This window comes from Nycticebus coucang, chromosome 22 (genome assembly GCF_027406575.1).
Source record: "Nycticebus coucang isolate mNycCou1 chromosome 22, mNycCou1.pri, whole genome shotgun sequence".
NCBI classification, from domain to species: domain Eukaryota; kingdom Metazoa; phylum Chordata; class Mammalia; order Primates; family Lorisidae; genus Nycticebus; species Nycticebus coucang.
Genome location: NC_069801.1, coordinates 41,396,763 through 41,417,309, shown reverse-complemented (window position 1 = coordinate 41,417,309; position 20,547 = coordinate 41,396,763). Strand labels below are relative to the sequence as shown.

General features: G+C 38.8%; 1 protein-coding gene across 1 annotated transcript in view; it reads left to right on the top strand.

Annotated features, from left to right (window-relative positions):
• Window positions 1–4,084: 4,084 nt before the first annotated feature.
• The window catches only part of ZSWIM5 (zinc finger SWIM-type containing 5), a 214,886-nt gene continuing 198,423 nt past the window's right edge, over window positions 4,085–20,547 (top strand). The window contains exon 1 of the mRNA XM_053576771.1: window positions 4,085–4,688. Within this exon, the coding sequence (XP_053432746.1) occupies window positions 4,109–4,688 (580 nt within the window). The 5' untranslated portion in view covers window positions 4,085–4,108. The remainder of the gene's footprint in view (window positions 4,689–20,547) is intronic.

The following is a 20,547-nucleotide window of genomic DNA, read 5'->3' as shown; positions in this document are numbered from 1 at the left end:
TTTTGGGAAAATGCTGACAAATCCAATGCATTTCTTTCTTTCCTTTTTTTTTTTTTTCTTGAGACAGAGTCTCACTTTCTTGTCCCTAGTAGAGTGCTGTCGCATCATAGCTCACAGCAACCTCAAACTCTTGGGCTCAAGATTTTTCTTTTTTTTAAGAGACAGGGTCTCCCTCTTGCTCAGGTTGGTCTCAAACGCATGAGCTCAAGCAATCCACCTGCCTCGGCCTCCCAGGGTGAGGAGATTATAGCCATGAGCCACCGTGCCTGGCCTTTTCAAAGCATTTCTTGAGGCCAGGGACCAGGTTTGATTTATTTTTGTATTTCCCACTGCTACTACATGCTTGCATACATGAGCAGTCATTGGATATCTGTTTAATAAACAAATAATAGGAGTATTGACTTAAATTCTTAGCCTTAAACTCTAGACCACACTAAAGATGTTTTATACATCAGCTTCCATGAGTGATTTATTTTTTTTTCTTTTTTCTTTTTTATTAAATCATAGTGTGTACATCAATATGATCATGGGGCACCATACACTTGGTTCATAGACCATTTGACACATTTTCATCACATTAGTTGACATAGCCCTCCTGGCATTTTCTTGTTACTTTGCTAAGACATTTACATTCCACATTTACCAAGCCTCACATATACCCTTGTAAGATGCACCACAGGTGTGATCCTTTCAATGTCCCTCCCTCTACCCACTTCCCGAGTGATTTATTTTAACATTCATATGATCGGAACAACTTATCACTGGATATTTCAATTAATGTCAACAATATTTTGCACTCAAGTTTAAAGGATGACAGAATCACTAAAAATGGAATAAATTTAACAGCACTGAAAGTATGCATACTATCAATCCAACACATTAAAATATAATTTTATATTGTTTAAGAAGCAGAACAACCACAAAAAAACCCCAGCAGAGTATTAGCCAGGTGCTGTGGCTCACACCTGTAATCCTGGCATTCTGGGAGGCCAAGGCAGGTGGATGGCTTGAGCTCAGGAGTTCCAGACCAGCCTGAGCAAGAGCAAGACCCCGTCTCTACTAAAAATAGAAAAATCAGTTGGGAGTAGTGGCAAGCGCCTGTAGTAGTCCCAGCTACTTGGGTGGGTGAGGCAAGAGGATTGCTCAAGCTCAAGAGTTTGAGGTTGCTGTGAGCTATGATGCCATGGCATTCTACCCAGGGTGACAGAATGAGACTCTGTCTCAAAAAAAAAAAAAAAAAAAAGCAACAGAATATCAGCCAGGCACAGTGGTTCACTCTAATAATCCCAGCACTTCGAGGCAGAGGATCATGTGACGGGGTAGGAGTTCAAGACCAGCCTAAGCAACAGAATCAGACTCCCATTTCTACAAAAATATTAATAAAAATAAAAAATAAATTAGTGGCTGGGAATGGTGGCTCACACCTGTAGCTTAGCACTCTAGGAGGCCAAGATGGGAGGATCACTTGAGGTCAGGAGTTCGAGACCAGCCTGAGCAAAATCCTGTCTCTACTGCTATGTAAAAAATAGAAAAAAATAGCTGGGTATTGTGATAGATGCCTGCAGTCCCAGGTACTCAGGAGGCTGAGGCAGGAGGATTGCTTGAATCCAGGAGTTTGAGGTTGCTGTGAGGCAGGCTAACCCCACAATACTCTAACTCAGACAAAAGTGTGAGACTCTGTCTCAAAAAAGTGAAACCTAAATGTCCATCATTAGTTAAATAAATATATAAATAATAGTTAACATTTATTGAGTACCTACCCTGTGCTACCTTCTATGCAATTCACATACAATAATTACAAAACAACCTTACTAGGTAAGTACTCTTATTATTCCATTTTACAGACTAGAAAGCTGAAATATAGAAGCCTTACATCACTTCTCTAAGGTATATATATAGCTCACAAGTAGTGGAATTAGGCTTTGACATAAACTATGATATGTTCTTAGGATGGAATATTCCATGGCACTTAAAAGGAATAAGTGGGAGCTATGCGTATGCATAGAAACAGCAAGAAACCAGTATAATTGTAGGTAGTGTGATACCATTTAATTAAATGAAATATACACAAATTAGTGTTACACATATATACACATATACGCAATTTAAAAACAGACTGAAAACTCAGGTTACAGTTGCCCCTGGGGATGCTGAATGGAGGTGGTTAAAGTAGACTTTATATATATTAAATAATTATTAATTCTGAGTGGTAAGAATATGGATATAGGCTAGTCTTTGTGCTTTTCTGTATTGTTTAATTCCCTCAAAATAAAGAACATACCTAGTTAAGTCAAACTCTTAAGAATCAAGCTTAACTCATTATGTTTAAAAGTAACTTTTCTATGTCCTGATCTCTATTAATAATAACTGATTAAATCAGAGTAACACATTCATTGATTCAAACATCTTCCATATGCAGGCATTGTGGCAAGTATTTGATATAGGCCCTTACATAGCTCATAGTCTAGTCAGGGAGACTAGCATTAAAGGAATACTCATTTCCAGAATAAAATCTGATAAATTTTAAGAAAAGGAAGTGTATAATGAAAGCCTCTAAATGTGGTACCAGATTCAAAGGGAAGTGGGATTATGATAATTCAGTTATCAATTTACAGATATGAATCCATTTACAGATATGTACTGAGTACATACTACATTGAATAAGCATGCAATCTGAATTATTTTTAATTTTTATAACAATTGCATGTAGAAGCATTACCAGCTACCTTTTACAAATGATTTAATTAAGTTATAATTAACATCACACACATCAAGCGTGATTCACACTCAATTCTGACTCTATAATCTGTGCTCTTGGAGATTACAGTAAAACCAAACAACTTTGGCTCTAGTCTGTCTCGACCCATTCTCTTCTTATTCTTTATCCTACACCCCAGAATTTGTTCATTTTGAAGGGCAAACTCTTTCAATATACGTACTGGAACATTTTAAAGTTGTAGAGATTAGTTTATCAGCGATTTCTGAAATAATGTGAGCTTTCTTGGTTGAGGAAAAGGCAAGTCATTTAAAACTCCGTGTTGTTCATGGAGGAGTTAGTAATGAAGTTGCCCTTCTCGAGCACCCATTATGTGCCAGGTGAAGGATAAATTATAGTGAAGAAAATACACACGATTCTCGCTTTCAAGGAGTTTACAGTCAGTTGAGCAGTCATACATTAAATACATAAAAATATGCGTACAACTTTGATAAGCAGTACTTCATAAAGGTACTGAAGACCGAGCCAAGTGAAGAAAATATGAAAGACCTAATTTAGACCGGAGATAGGGGATCAGAGAAGTCTACCGAAAACCACACAAAAAGTGTTTAGTATCCTAGACGCAAAATGCTAAACCCTCGGAGAAACCCCAGGAGGCGGTGCGATCTTGGCACCCCATTGTCCCGTTAGAGGCTGACGAAGGAGGCTTGGGGTCCCCAGTGAGGGGAGCTTTCATTATTCGCACTTTCTGATTTTTTTTTCTTAGTGTCTTCCCGGTATCTTTATGCTGGATCCTCGGCTCGGCTGTGCCAATCTCCTGCCACGTCAATGTACCTTTGGAACCGGATTTGGAGGGTTTTCTTTCCTGGTGCCCCGCAAGCCTATAACTTCACGTAGGCGGATCCTCGGACGCTTTATAGCCCTGCCACTTCACTTGGCCTCACAGTCCGTTCCTTTCTGGCTGGCGGCAGGTGGTCTGCCGGCACGCGGGGCTGACCAGGGTGCCGGGCGCTTCCCGCATTCTAGGCTGCAGTCAGCCGCGCGCAAGCGCTCGGTGCGCGTTCCAGGCTGTCTGCGCCTGGAGCGCGCTGCGGGCCCGCGCTCTGTCCCATTCCTCCCCGCGCTCGCAGCGGCTCGGACAGCGCACGCCGCCTCACTCCAGTCCTTAGGCCGCCCCCGTCGGCTCTCCCGGCGCGCGCACGGGACCGGCCCACTCCGGCTGGCGAGCTCGTAGGTTCGCTCGCTCCGCCCCCTCACCTCTCACCAACACCCCCCTCACCTTCCCTCCCAAGCCAAACGCAGCCGCTGGGCGCCTGCGCGGGGCGCGTGGTCTTGGCCGGGGTCTCCGCGGCAGCCAGAGCCACCGGCGTTTCAGTCAGTCAGTCCCCAGTAATGGCGGAAGGAAGTGAGCAAGAGGAGTCGCTCTCGCAGCTGCCGTTCTCTCCTGCTAAGCGGCTGTGTTCGTGGCCCAGCCCGCAGGCTCAGCACCCTCGCGGTTTGCCGGCAGCCAGTGGAGGATTGGGGGGCGTCAGCAGCAACTGCCTGACCCTCGGGGCCCGCCCCCACCTGCAGCCAGAGTCCTTGCTGGACTGCGCCGCCAAGACGGTGGCGGAAAAGTGGGCGTACGAGCGGGTGGAGGAGCGCTTCGAGCGGATCCCAGAGCCTGTGCAGCGCCGCATCGTCTACTGGTCCTTCCCGCGGAATGAGCGGGAGATATGCATGTACTCCAGCTTCCAGTACCGGGGCGGCCCCGGCGCCAGCGCTGCTGCCGCTGCCGCGGGAGCTTCGCTGGCCGAAGAGGGGCCGCCGCCACCCCCTGGGGCCGCCGCTCCTGCCGGCTCCGTCCCTGGGGCCGCTGCGACGGGGCTGGGCGCAGGGGTTGCTGCGGTTGGCTGCGGTGGCGAGGGGCTCCCGTTCCGCCGGGGCATCCGTCTGCTGGACAGCGGCTCCGTGGAGAACGTGCTGCAAGTCGGTAGGTGCTCGCCCGGCTCCTCTCTGGTCCCTGGCCTCATCTTCGCAGGTGCCTCCTCTCTGCCCCAGCCTTGGGCCGAGACCCTGGCCTTCTGCCCAACTCCTGTACCCCTGCTGAAGGACCTACAAGTCACATAGAAAACTTTTCTCAACATTTCATTCAGATCCACTACTGTTTTTTTTTCCACTGGCCTGTACCCACATTTCTTTTTGTTTGAAGAGAGAATAGGTCTTTCTCACTCTTCACTCTACTACTCACACCAAAGGCAAAGAGAATGGGGAAGATATGCCTTTTAGGATGTAATAATTTCATAAATGCATTTTTCTAATTTGAGTTTAGAGAGAGAATAATTGTTAGTGAATCTGGAGCAAGCGGTCTTGGAGTGTTCGAGGGATAGCCTGTCACAGGCAATCAATAATCTTAGCAGATTGATTCTAGGTATATTAACTTTAACTGTGGGGGTAGGGCAACCAAATACTACACGTTTCAGGCAATTTTATTTATTTTTATTTTTGTTTCAGACAATTTTTAATTGTCTGCTTTAGTATTTTTTCCCTTGGACCAGTGATGCTTGGGAACTAGGCGGTGGACTAACAATAACCGAAGATGGAAATGTGACAGCTTCTCTCCTCCACGCCCCCACCCAAGGAAAAAAAACCCTACACAATCTGGAGTGGGGGTGGGGTCTCTCTTGTCAGACTGGGTAAATCAAAAGCTGGTCGTGATGAGTTTCTCAAATCCTTCTCCTTTAACAAGTCATCGTATTTGTTTTTGTTTTATCTTTTTGTTTGAGGGAAAATGAAAAATGATTTCTTTTTCTTTTATTCCTCTGGAGCCTCTAGTCAGTTTGTTAATCTTGTTAGATATATGAATACAGTGCTTCTCGTTTATGGAATGGTTAGAAAGAGAAGAATGACATTGTTTAACATTGACTTGTTATGTGGAAAATTAAAGCATTAATTTTTTTAATTTGGATTTTTACAACATGCTAGAAGTACACGTTATCTTTATGCATTTTGTATGCTCATATTTACAGAAGAAAACATTGATTTTTTAAAAGGAATTGAAGGGGGGGTTGTTCTTAGAATTAAATAAGCATCAGCCAGTCGCATATACACAAACGGAAAACATGTAGCTCTCTTCTCCCCAGGCAGAACTAACATATTTGAAAACCTTTTCCTTTGAAGAGTAGTACTTCCTGGTGTTTTTATATAAAATAATCTGCGTCTGGTTATTAAGAATCATTTTCTTAAACAGCAGCATACCACAGTTTGCTTTGCAAATGTGAAATATAAATTTATTCTTTGCCAGAATGTGGTGGCAGTGGATTGAGAAAGTTTTGTTTATTTTAAAGAGGTTAGTTCTCTGTGTATTTGTGTATATTTTTCAAGGAATGAATTGAATAAACAGGTAATTAAGGTGCTCAGCTTTAATACTGAAAAGTTGAAAACATGAAAATGAGTATTTGTCTCTTAGTCTGTAAACTTTAATCTATGATTTTAGATCAGTTAACTTTTAAGATTCTTGTTTAAAATATTTTAAATTAAAGAGGGTCAATAAATTGAAAAGGGTCAATTTAAGTGGTCATTTTATAGTACGAGATGGATTTGAAAGAATTTTCAAACTTGGCAATGAGAGGAGGAGTTTTATAGAGGTATCTATGTTTTTATAATTTGTTTTATTCTAAAATATTAAGGAGGTACAAATATTTTCGTTTACATGGATCACTTTGTAAGTGTTCATTGTACCTATTAGGTAGATTTTCACTCGTCCCCTCCTCCCCACACCCCTCAGCTGAGTTTTAGTTCCCTCTGTGCAGGCATGTGTGCTCATCAGTTAGTACATGTGGTATTTATTTTTTCATTCTTTAAATACTTCAATTTGGATAATGGTCTCTAATTCCATCCAAATTGTTGCAAAAGACATTAATTTATTGTTTTGTATGGCTGAGTAACACTCCATGGTATATGTATAACACATTTTGTTAATCCACTCACGAATTGATAGGCACTTAGGTTGATTCCGTATCTTTGCAACTGAGAATTGTGTTGCAATAAACATTTGGGTGCTGGTGTCTTTTTGATAAAATGACTTTCTTTCTTTTGGGTGGATACCTAGTAGTGGGATTGCTGGACTAAATAGTAGGTCTTTTAGTTCTTTGAACAATATCTCCATGCTGTTTTACATACAGGTTGTACTAATTTGTAGTCCCTCCCACCAACAGTGTATAAGTGTTGTTTGCACTCTATATCAACACCAGCGATGTTTATTTGTTTTTGAGACAGAGTTTGACTCTGTTGTTCCAGGCTAGAGTCCCATGGCCTCAGCCTGGCTAACAACCTCAAACTCCAGAGTTCAAGTTGTCCTCCTACCTCAGCCTCCTGAGTAGATGGTACTATAGCTAGTACTACTACCTCCACTGTTTTCGGACTTTTGATTTTGATTTTATATATATTTTTTGCGACAGAGTCTCACTATATCATCCCCAGTAGAGTCCCGTGGCATCACAGCTCATAGCAACCTCAAACTCTTGGGCTTAAGCGATTCTCTTGCCTCATTCTCCTGAGTAGCTGGGACTACAGACATTGCCACAACTCCTGGTTATTTTTTGTTGCAGTTGTCATTGTTGTTTAGCTGGCCCAGGCCAGTTTCAACCCACCAGCCTCGGTGTATGTGGCTTGCGCTATAACCACTGTGCTACGTGCCCTGAGCCTTTTTGGACTTTTTAATAAAAGCCATTATGACAGGGATAAAGTGATAATCTCATTCTGGTTTTAATTTGTATTTCTCTGGTGATTAGTAATATTGAGCATTTTAAAAATATCTTTATTGGCCGTTTATCTATATTTTTGAAGTGACTAGAATGTCAGGTTCCAGATGAAGTCAGAATTTATGGATAATGTAGATCAGCAGTTCTCAACCTGTAGTCCTGACCCACAGGAACTGTATTAAAGGGCCGCTCTATTAGGAAGGTTGAGAACCACTGATCTAGATTGTGTTTTAATCAGATATTTCTCCTTTACAATTTGATAGTTGGTGTGCTTGTAGGTGATGGGTTCTCATATGATGTTTACGGGGATACAAATAACATACTTTCTGATTCACTTTGGTTTATAAAGATTAATATAGTTAGCTGGATGTGGTGGCTTAACGCCTCTAATCCTAGCACTCTGGGACACTGAGGTGGGAAGTTCACTTGAACTTGAGAGTTTGAGACCAGCCTGAGCAAGAGGGAGACCCTGTCTCTACTAAAAATAGAAAAAATTAGCCAGGCATTGTGGTGGGTGCCTGTAGTCCCAGCTACTCTGGAGGCTGAGGCAGGAGGATTGCTTGAATACAGGAATTTGAGGTATCTGTGACTGGGCAACAGAGTGAGATTCTGTCTCAAAAAAAAAAAAAAAAAAAGTAAAGGTGAATGAATCACTTTTAGGTAATGCTATTTAAAAACCACAAGCTGTGTAATCTTTATTTTTCTGACCTTAATTTTTGTTAATAAGTGTGGAAGAGGACAGTCCTCTGTATCATTTTGAGTTCTGTATTTTGTCATGAATCTCCTGGTAATATGCAAAACTAGAAAGTAATTCATCTTTTAAGCTTAAAATTACGAATATATGACTTAATCTAGATGATAGGTTTTATAAAAGCATTGCCAAGAGATGAGCGAGGAAATGATTCGTGTATAGCAAGATAGTAATCATGTTCTTAAATTTATAACCTCACTCCAAACTCAATTTAATTTCTAAGTGGTGCTACTTAAGAATTCTTCCTATCTCCTTACTGTTTCCAAGCTATAGAACCTCAGAATTGGGAGGTTACTAAAGGTTGCTTTAGCAAGGAAGAAAAGTTGGGGTATTTCTATAAAACATTCTTTTTTGTTTGTTTTTTTGAGACAGAGTCTTACTATGTTGCCCTCAGTAGAGTAATGCGGTGTCACAGCTCACAGCAACCTCCAACTCTTGGGCTTAAGTGATTCTCTTGACTCAGCCTCCCATGTAGCCGGGGCAACAGATGCCTGCCACAACACCCGGCTCTTTTTTTTTTTTTTTGAAGTTGTTTAACTGACCTGGGTCAGATTCTAACTTGCCACCCTCAGAGTATGTGGCTGGCGCTGTAACCACTGTGCTATGGGTGCTGAGCCTATAAAACATTCTTTTAAAGAAAAGATTCATAGGAAATTTAAATGAAAAAAAAAACAAACAAAACAACACAACCAGTGCAACCCAAAAATGTTTTGGTAGAAAATAAATTAAAAACAAACAAAAACTTTTACAGAGTAGGTAGAATAAATTCTGGACTTTCTAATTACTTTCCACATGGAATCTGGTATTGGAAAGTCATGGACTCTGGTAAAAATTAGAATCTCTTCAGAAAAAAGAGATTTTTGAATCAGAACTAAAACTTTCCTAGCCTTTTTTTTTTTTTTTTGAGAGAGAGAGTCTCACTTTGTTACCCTTAGTAGAGTGCCATGGCGTGATAGCTCACAGCAACCTCAAACTCCTGGGCTTAAGCTATTCTCTTGCCTTAGTCTCCCAAGTAGCTGGGACTACAGGCGGAAGCCACCATGCCCGGCCATTTCCTAGCTTGATATAACAAGTGGGAGAACTATATATTTGTTATGCTTAAAGGAACATTTCTTTTATATAGCAACACTGAATCAAAGTATTTGTATCCCTTTTAAAAGGGGAAAATTGCAAATTATTCTTTTCATCTGTAAGTTTGAAGCTGTCAGTGGACTTATAGTCTGATTTCTCAGTATTATGAAAGTAATAATATTCAGATGTTTTAAACATCTGTACTTAACCCTGTTTTAGAAGCCCTTGGAAATAGCTTTAACAGACTTTGAGAAAATACTTGCTCAGGAACCTGTAGATAATATAAGAATAGAACAAAGGCTGGGTGCGGTGGCTAATAAGCACAGCCTTCAAGACTAGAGCCACAATACTAAGTATTACCTTATGTGGGAGAGGTACAGTTACAAAGTTAGTAATAAAAAGTAGTTAAAAAAAATGGTCAGGAAGTGTCCATAAACTTAAACATTAAGTAGTAAGTTTATAATTATGTGCACTTATATATTATCAATAAACGTGTGTGTAATTTTTCTATAACATAACTTTTATGAAATGCATCAATAACAAGTATTACAATGTTGGTTTTTATGTGTAATTTGTTTTAATCTATATTGTTTGGGGGGAACAAAAGACATCTATACCTAAAAAAACTATAACATCACGTATAAGTTAGAATAGATAAAATCATAAGAAAACTTCATGTGAGAAAAATAATTTATATTTAATATTATTGTATTCCATTGCAGAAGGCAGTTGCAGTCCTTTAAGGGATAAGTGTAACATTTTTAGTGTTACCAAATTTTAAATCACTCTGTAATTGCTTTTTTTTTTTTGAGCATTGAGTTCTCTGCCTTCTCTTCCACACCAACAGACTTGCACACATCTTAATGTTTCATAAATCTTGTTGGAAGAATGAATGTTGAGAATGAATTTCTCAGTGTTGTAAAACTGGAGAGAGAGAAAAAGAAGGAGAGAGAGAAAGAAGGGTGGAGGGAGAGAGAAAGAGAGAGAGAGAAAGCCTGAGTAATTTTTAGTATGAATGTGGTTTTGGAAAATTTGTGGGAACTCCAGACTCATGCTTATAATAAACTAATAGCCTTAAGTAGTAGGAGTATACAACATAAGTGTGTAAGTGTGTCTTCTATGTTGACCATCTATTTTGTGTGAAGAATGGTGGTTTATTAGTTTCTTCAAATGAAAGCTTTAAATGAATTCTTATAAAAGGTGACTTTCTCAAAGTAAGGTTGATTTTAAAGATAATAAAACTATAGACCATGGATTTTATATTAGAGGTTATCTATAAAATAAAAATCTTTAAAAATGTGTGTGAGTACAACATCTTAAGTTTTAGAATGAAAAGGGTGGAAATTTATTTATGCCCATATGAAATAATTTCATTTCTGTTGTTTCAACAATGGCTATTAATAATTAGGGCATTGACTGTAAATGAATCTATATGAGGTTGGATAATTAAGTTCATAAACTTATCCTAGAAAAAGTGCTACATACCTCATTGTTGAATATCACTTCCAGATACTCCTCTTGGGAAGCTATGTACTGATGCCAGTACCTAGTCCACCCTTCAATACTTTATATTTTAGAGTACAAACCCAGGTTGGACACTAAAGCTTGAACTTCTAAGGATTACATTCAGTTGCCATCTTCATGTAGCTAGAGGTTGTCAACTAAGTGGTTTTATAACTCTTTAAGAGTCTCTGAAACGTGTTTTTGAAAAGTTCTATGTGTACAAGTTTTTTTGTCATTTGCTTTATCATGGAGTCATGAATATGGTATTCATGACTGTATAACATTGTTACATTCTTTAAAAATAGACCATTGAGGGCGGCGCCTGTGGCTCAAGGAGTAGGGCGCCGGTCCCATATGCCGGAGGTGGCGGGTTCAAACCCAGCCCCTGCCAAAAAAATCACACACACACAAAAAATAGACCATTGAAGCAAAAGATGAAGTTTTGTGGTTGTTTGTGTACTTAATTTAATCTTTAGAGAAATACAAATTAAAACCCAAGGAGATACCTATGCTACACATACATTAGAATGGCTAAAAACAAAAAGACCAACGATACCAAGTGCTGACAAGGATAGAGCAACTAGAACTCTCATATATTGCTGATGGGAATACAAAATGGTATAGCTGCTTTGGAAAGTATTTCCTCATACAGCTAATCATACACTAAGCCGTAAAATTCAGCGTCCTACTCCTAGATATTTACCTAAGACAAATGAAAACATACAAAAAGGACTTCAAGAATTTCGTGGACATGTAGAATTAAAAGATAAAAAAGTATAAGCTTTATTTCTCAACATGAGTGTTGTCAAGTTCAAGATACTTTTGTAAGCATTTGATAACACTTTTGTAGCAGTTTGGTAATTGATACCAGCCATGAGTCAGTTCCTACAGAACTATGGGTCCTGGGAATTTAACAGTGTCAATACGGTCTAACTGAAAAAAATGGGTGACCTAAAAAGATTTTTATAATTAGGAAAAAGAAGTCAGAATGACACAAATCAGGACATTAAGATGGATATCTAATGAAATTGCACTTGTTGGGTTAGAAGAATTAGCAAGAGCATTGTTGTGATGGACAAGGACTCTGAATTGAAGCTTTCCTGGGCATTTTTCTGCTAAAGCTTTGGCTATCTCAAAACAGTCTCATAATAAGCACATTCCTTACACACCCCTACATACTGTTCCTGTGATGTTTGCTTTTGACTAGTCTGCTTTTGTTTTGACCATACCAGTTCTACCTCTTGGTAGCCATTGCTTTGATTGTGCTTTGTCTTCAGGCTTGTATTTGTATCCATGTTTCACGTCCTGTTAATGGTTTTTTTAAAAACATGCTTCAGGACTTTTATCCCGTTTGTTTAAAAATTCCAGTGAAAGTCCTCTTGTGTGCACCTGATCTGGGTGCATTTTTTCCTCTCAAATTGATGTCATCTTCAACATTGTCTCATCTCTTCTTAAGATGAGTTAGATATTTGTAAACTGTTGGTTTCCCTTTTTTTCAGACACAAGGTCTTGCTATATGAGACCAGCTATATTGCCCAAGCTGTCTCAACCTCTGAGGCTCAAGTGATTCTCCTGCCTTGGCCTCCTGAGTAGCTGGGACTACTGATGTGCACCACCTCACCTAGCTGTAACTTTGGGGCATTGACTCCATAAACTTTTAGTAAAACACTAATAATTTCACTATTCTTTCACCCACACTTTGATGTTTGTTTTGCATCAGTTTTAGCAGAATTCATGTTCCTCTGATAGGGACTCTTTTCCCACTGTTGTCTTATTCTTAGTATCTCAAACTAAATCCTGTTCAGACATGTTATACCAAGTAAGTATGAGTTTATTTTGATGCAAAAAAAAATTGAAATCCATGTGTAACCTTTTCATAATAAGCATTTTACATGAACTTTTTCAAGACCATTGTGTATTCGTATAAAGATACATGAGGTCTGCCACTTAAGTTTGTGAACTCATCCTAAAAAAATGCTGCATACCTCATTGCTGAATATCACTATGGTCACCTTTGCATTACTCCCCTTGGAAAACTGCACCATTTCCCTTGCTTAGTCCAAACTTTGAAGCAATTTTGGAACTCTTTTTCTGGAATGGCCATCAAAGCTCTCATCAGATGGCACACAAAAACATGCAACAACAATGAACACCACTCAGCAAGACATCACCACACATCAACATGAACATACTTGTGGGACAACAATATACCAAGGCTATGAAACCATACCAAGTTGTTTGTACAATGCTGCCAATATAAGCACACATGACAAGTTCATGAACTTAATGGTCAGACTTAATGGTCAGGCAACAGCTCTGATGGTATATGAAATTTTAGAAAGCCTAAAGCTATGATGGTAGAAAATAGATCAGTGGTTGCCAGGGGAGAGAATGGGGTGTATAAACAAAAGTTCTCTGAAAGGAAATTTAGAGGAAAGATAATTTATTCCAGGGAAACGTTTGTAAACTAGAGAGATGCAGCTTTTGGTATAAAAGGAAGGTGCATTTCCAGAGAATAGGGGCAGGAGTTGACTTTTATAGAGAATGGTCTCATCCAGGTTCCCCATCAGGTCTGTTTATATAAATGAGAGATTTAAACTTGCTTAGTTTTGATTGGTCGATCTAGCCAGGGCCTGTTGGTTGGTTCAGGCACAAGGAGAGAACAGTCAGCTGTGAAAGTCCTAAAGTTAAGCAGCTGTGTGGGTTTTCCAGGAACTCAGATTATGTGACCTCTAGTAAGCAAATGGCTATTTGGCTCTGTTTTAAATTTAAACCCAGTTAGCCACTTAAGATTTATCTTAAGGGATTGGCTTTTTCGGGTTCGAGCAAACTTTTTGGGGTGATGGAAATGTTCATGATTGTGGTGGTTACCTGACCACTTGTTTGTCAAAACTTATCAAATTATAAATTGGCAGATTTTATTGAATATACATTATACCTTAAACTTTTGATTTTAAAAAGAATTGTGGGTATCTGTTTTGATTTCATATTTAAGTCACCTGGATAGATTTTGAAAAATGACAGTACCAGGACTAACCCCAAATTAATTAAGTCAGAATTTGTTGAGAATGAGAACCAAATTTCAAAAATTTAAAAAAGGTGCCAGGTAGTTTTGTGTGCAGCCCAGGCTGAGAAATGCTGCTGTTGAAAAAAATGATCACCTGTATCAGTGTTATCAGTGTTCCTAAACTTATTGTTGGCAATCAAAATACTGTATTATGTAATTTTTACTCCTCAAATACTATGGATCATGTCAACTTTCTATTCTATCTGTTGTTTTGCCTATCTTTAGGTTTAATTGCTGAATCTCAAGGAGAGTTATTCTCTTACCATTTAAAGAATGTTCTTTCTTTAGAAAGGCCTTATTCCAAGGTATATAAATTGTCACTGTTGGCTAGTGCAGTGGCTCACACCTATAATCCTAGCACTCTGGGAGGCTGAGGTGGGAGGATCACTTGAGCTCAGAAGTTCAAGACCAGCCCAAGCAAAAGCCAGATGCCATCTCTATAAAAAATGCAAAAATTAGCTAGGTGTAGTGGTGCGCACAAGTAGTCCCAGCTATTCAGGAAGCTGACACAGGAGGATTGCTTGAGCCCAGGAGTTTGGGGCTGCAGTGATTTATGATGACATTACTTCACTCCAGCTGGGGCAACAGAATGAGACTATGTCTAAAAACAAAAAAAATTGTCACTGTCACCGTCATCAATAGACACTGTATTTAATGTAATGTTAAGCTGTAATTTTCTTCATGTTTGTCTACTTGTTCATTAATTTATAAAACTTAATGTTTTTTTTTTTTTTTTGAGGCAGAGTCTCACTTTGTCATGCTTGGTAGAGTGCTGTGGTGTCACAACTCACAGCAACTTCTAACTCTTGGACTTAAGCGATTCTCTTGCCTCAGCCTCCCAAGTAGCTGGGATTACTGGCGCCCGCCATAACACTCGCTATTTTTTGGTTGTAATTGTCATTGTCGTTTTGGTGTTCGAATCCGGGCTGGATTTGAACCCGCCAGCTCCGGTGTATGTGGCTGGCACCCTAGCCGCTTGAGCTATAGGCGCCAAGCCACATAATTTCTATATTTAAGGAGTATACAGTTTAGTGCAGGATACACATATTAAATGCCATTTAACACAATGTTTTTATTGTAATAATAGAGGTAGTTATTATGGGGGAAAAGAATGGGAAGTGATTAACTGGGGAAATGGGGACAGTTGTATATATTGCTCTTTTTAAATTTAATTCTATTTATAAGAAATATCAAAATTATGTCTAATATTGCAATAAAGAACAAAAACACTATTTACTGCTTACAGGTTAAACTGTCATGAAATTCCTTCTGTATTAACATTTCACATGCCCTGTAATACTTTAGTACATACAGTACTTGATTTTAAAAGGTAATTTTTTTTTTTTTTTATTTGGCCAGGGCTGGGTTTGAACCTGCCACTTCTGGCATATGGGGCCGGCGCCCTACTCCTTTGAGCCATAGGCGCCACCCCTAAAAAGGTAATATTGGCAGGCAGGAAGATGACAAAATATTACTAGATGCTAAAACTTTTTTCTCAGAGTAAATTTTATAGATATCTGGCTATAGAATAGCTTTGTTATCTTCAGATGATCCTTTTTTTTCTTTTAAAATCTTGTTTATTTTTTAAAAACACCTATTTAGTATAGCGCAGACTATCTGGGGGCACACCTATGTGTATAACTTTGATTCAATCTGTACAAAAGTAAAGTATGTAAACAAAAGATGTGTATCCCTAATATTCTGAAATTAAAAATTCTTTTTGCTTCTTTTAGGTACAAATATGTGATGAAGCTAATCAGCAAAATAGCTTTATGTCCATCTAATTGATTGTCTTGTAGTCTATAAGCAACAAGAAAACATATTGTGTCTTTGAAAACTTTGAAGATAAATTTACATTTCCCCCCATTCATTCATTTTTTAATTTTATTACAATTATTATGTATTTTTCAAGACATCGTCTCACTCTATTGCTCTGGGTAGAGTGCCGGGGCATTATCATAGCTCACAGCAACCTCAAACTCTTTGGACTGAAGTACTCTTCATGCCTGAGCTTCCTGAGTAGCTGGGACTACAGTTGCAAGCCACAACGCCTGGCTAGTTTTTCTACTTTTAGTAGAACCAGGATCTTCCTCTTGTTCACGCTGGTCTCAAACTCCTGAGTTCAGGTGACTGCCTATCTCAGCCTAGGATTACAGGCGTTAGCCACTGTGTCTGGCCTCACATTTTTTTATTGAATGGGATCCTGAGTATTGGTAGTTCCAGGAAAAACCAACCTGTTCTTATTTTGTTTAAGTCTATCAGTACCTGGTAAACTGGCATGACTGTCCAGCATCACCAGTATACATTGATGTTATTAGTAATGTAAACACATTATGGTACCCTATCATGAAAAAAACTCTTAATCATGTTAATCTTTTCTCTCACTCAATTTTATATTATATATATGTATATATACACACATATACATATTATAACAAACATGCAGTTCTGGCTTCTTACTATGTCTATTTCTGCAACTGCAAAGGAACAGTACCTATTTCATAGGTTGTTTTGAGGATTAAATTAGTTAACATGTAAAGCAGTTGGAATGAGTTCTAGCACATTTTATCTGTTGTGTAAGTATTCGCTTAAGTATTATAGCCTTTATCAAAATTGTTGAAGGTACTCTGTGTTACCTTCCCTCCTTCAGCTTTCACCTCGCCTCTGAAGACTTTACAGTCTTGCTTTCACTCACTAAATTAAAATTGATCTCTTAAAGAATACTAGTGACCTCATGGTTGCCAAACATTGTATCTTTTTTCCAGTATTCACTCTTCATGACCTGTGTATAGAATTTTCTTCTGTCTACTGAACCTTCCTCTTGAAACACTCTATCCTGGGTTTTTGTTTTACTTAACCATGCCGTTTCTTTTCTGTCTTCCTTCTTTATTATTTTACTCCACAAAAGTAGGAGTAAAAGGCACCTTCTTGCCTCAAGTCTACTTTGTAATCTTATTTCTAGAGCTTCAATTACAGGTTTTATGAACATAAGATAGTGTGGCATAAGATGTATAATGGTTTAAAATTTGTTTAACGCAGCTGTACTCTCATTTTCAAATGAAAGCTTATCTGGAATTTCGGTTTTTATAGCAGATAAAATCTGAGCTCGTCTGGAGATAGGGATGGAGCCCAGAGCCTTAACAGATTGGCCAGCTCCTTTCTTTCAAAACCCTGATGTATTTCCAAAAAGTCTTAATGTTGGGATTTGGAGTCAGGAGATCTACCATGGGTTTTTCATCTGTAAAAGTGTCAAGATTTTTGTGAGATTCTAACTAAGGTAGTATATGCAAAAGTATTTTATAAATGTCATCGTGCAAATAATATGATGGTTACATCTGCATCTTTTGTTTTTCCTCTAGAATTCGAGGTCAGTATGTATATTTACCTGCCAAATATTCTAAATTGACATCCTGCTAGCCACTCAAAACCAACAAGGGATTAATATCCAGAATATATAAAGAATTCCTACAACTTAACAACAAAAACAACCTGATTCACAATGGCAAATGACTTGAATAAACATTTCTCCAAAGAATTTATACAAGTGGCCAATAAGCACAAGATGCTCCATATCACTAATCATTAGAGAAATGGGAATCACAACAATGAAATACCATTTCACACTCCTTATGATGGATATTAAAGAAAAACAAACAAACCAGAAAATAAATCTTGTCAAGGATGTAAAGGAATTGGAACCCTTTAAGAGTACAAAATGGTGTCGCTACTGTAGGAGACAATATGGCAGTTTCTCAAAAAATTAAACTTACAATTATCATATGATCCAGCAATTCCGCTTCTGGGCATATAACCAAAATAATTGAGAGCGAGGACTTGAACAGATATTTATATACCCAGTATTATTCACAATAGCTATTATGGAAGCAACCCAAGTATCCATTGACAGATGAATGGATTTTAAAAAATATAATGGCTTATGCTTGTAATCACAGCATTTTGGGAAGTCAGAGTGGGAGGAGGATCACTTGAGGCTAGGAGTTTGAGACTAGCATGGCAACGTAGCCAGATCACATCTCTACAAAAAATAAGAAAAAATTAGCCAAGTGTCGTGATGCCTACTTGTAGTCCCAGCTACTCAGGAGGCTGAGGCAAGAGATCACCTGAGCCCAGGAGTTGGAGGCTGCAGTGAGCTGTGATTACAGCACTGCACTGTAGTCTAGATGATGGAGTAAGACCCTGTCACTTATAAAAAATGTGGTATAAGTGAGGCACAGGGGGTCACGGCTATAATCCTAGCACTTCGGGAGGCTGAGGTAGGTAAATTGCTTGAGCTCACGAGTTCAAGATCAGCAAATAAAAAAACTTACAAATAAAAAAAATTAGCGGGGGCTGGACGCGGTGGCTTATGCCTGTAAACCTGGCATTTTGGGAGGCTGAGGTGGGTGGATTGCTTCAGCTTAGCAATTTAAGACCAGCCCGAGCAAAAGCAAGACCCTGTCTCTACTAAAAGTAGAAAAACTAGCTGGGTGTTGTAGCAGGTGCCTTGTAGTTCCAGCTACTTGGAAGGCTGAGGGAAAAGGATTGCTTGAGCCCAAGAGTTTGAGATTTCTGTGAGCTATGACTCCATGGCACTGTAGCCAGAGTGACGAGTTTAAAAATGTGGTATATATATTCAATTGAACTTTATTTTGCCTTAAAAGGAATGAAATCCTGATATGTGCTACAATATGGATGAGCATTGAAGGCATTATGCTAAGTGAAATAAACCAAGCACAAAAGGCAAATAATATCTGATTCTACTTATATGAGGTATCTGGAAGAGGCAAATTCATAGAGACAGAAATAGATTATCAGGGACTGAGGAGAGAGAAGAATGGAGAGTTATTATTTAATGGGTCCAAAGTTTTAATATGGAATAATGAAAAAGTTCTAGAGATAGGTAGTGGTAATACCTATCTCTAGATAATACCTATCTCTAGGGTAGGCATCACCACACTTGGCTAATTTTTTCTTAATGATATGAATATACTTAAAGCCAACAATTTGAATGTTCTTAAAGCCATGAAACTGTATACATAAAAATAGTAAATCTTATGTGTATTTTACCACAATAAAAAAAAGTTTTAAAAGGCCACATGTTACGTGAATAAATGTTGCAGACAGAAAGTAGATTCGTGGTTTATAGGGGCTGGGGGTAGAGGGGGTGATTACTCATCCGTATGGGATTTCCTTTTGGGCTGATGAAAATATTCTAAACTTAGGTAATGGCAAAGGTTGCACAAATCTGTGGATATACTAAATACCACAGAAATGTATACTTTGAAAAGATGAGTTCTATTATATGTGAATTATATCGCAATAAAAAGGCTGTTAGAAAAGCAAATATTCTGGGCGGTGCCTGTGGCTCACTGGGTAGGGTGGCATATACCAAAGATGGTGGGTTCAAACCTGGCCCTGGCCAAACTGCAACAAAAAACAGCTGGGCATTGTGGCAGGCACCTGTAGTCCTAGCTACTTGGGAGGCTGAGGCAAGAGACTTGCCTAAGCCCAGGACTTGCAGGTTGCTGTGAGCTGTGATGCTACAGCAATCTACCAAGGGCAATAAAGTAATACTCTGTCTTTAAAAAAAAGAAAAGAAAGAAATAAAGAAAAAAGAAGAAAAGCAAACATTCCAAAATAGAAAGGAAAACCTTCAAAGACAATCTGTTTCATAGGAAATGAGTTCTGAATTCTTAAGCATTATGTTTGGAGACCTGGGTTCAAATCCCCACCACCACCACCACTTTCTAGATATGTAACCTTGGACAAGTTACTTAACCTCTCTGTGCCTTAGTTTCCTTATCCATAAAATGGGGATATAGTACTATGTCAAAATGTTGACATGGCAGTTACGTGAGAGAGCAGCTTAGAATTCCTTACATCTTGTAGGGGTACTGTGAATATTTGTTCCCACTTTTTTCCCCTCCCTTGCCTCTTAAAATTCTATACATCTATTCTTAAAAATGCCATTTCCTTATCTACTTAGTTGAAAGTAAAATTTCCTTCCACTTGAGTTTGATGCATTATCCAACATTTGTTTATTAAGTACTTATGTACCAGACTCTGGCCTAACCACTGAAGATACAGAGGTCAACAAAACAAAGTTCCTGCTTTCATGGAGCATTTTAGTGGAGGGGATAGAAGCACTTCGCAGTTTTAGCTTGTGTTATGTTCTGTTACATGTCTTACTCTCTCTTCCAGTCTACAAGCTCTTCCAGGATGAGGATTGTATCCTATTAAGGAGTATTCAGCAGATATCCAGTAGGATTAATAATTTGAAGAGGTCTCTGTTGAAGTGAATTTAGATCATTGTTTTACTCATTTGTATGACTTTGTGATTTCTAGCCCTGACTGCTTTACATAGTCACTTGAGGAGCTTTGGTAAAGATATAGGTCCTGAGGCTCCACCTTTGGAAATTCTAGTTAAGTTTGGAGTGGGGCTCAGGAATCTGTATTTTTGACATCTCCCCAGGTTTAAATGTTAGCAAACCTCTTCTGCACAGTGACTTACATATAATGGGCTCAGTTAGTAGATATTGGTTGTATTGATTTATTAATGAATTTATACTCTAGCTTGTTCCAAACCAGATTAGGAATTTGTGGGTCAAGGTGAGTTAATTGAGTAGACTGGATTCCTGAAAGAGTTAATGTGACAAAGTCACTAAGCTCAGCAACTTAATTACAAATAGTAATGAAA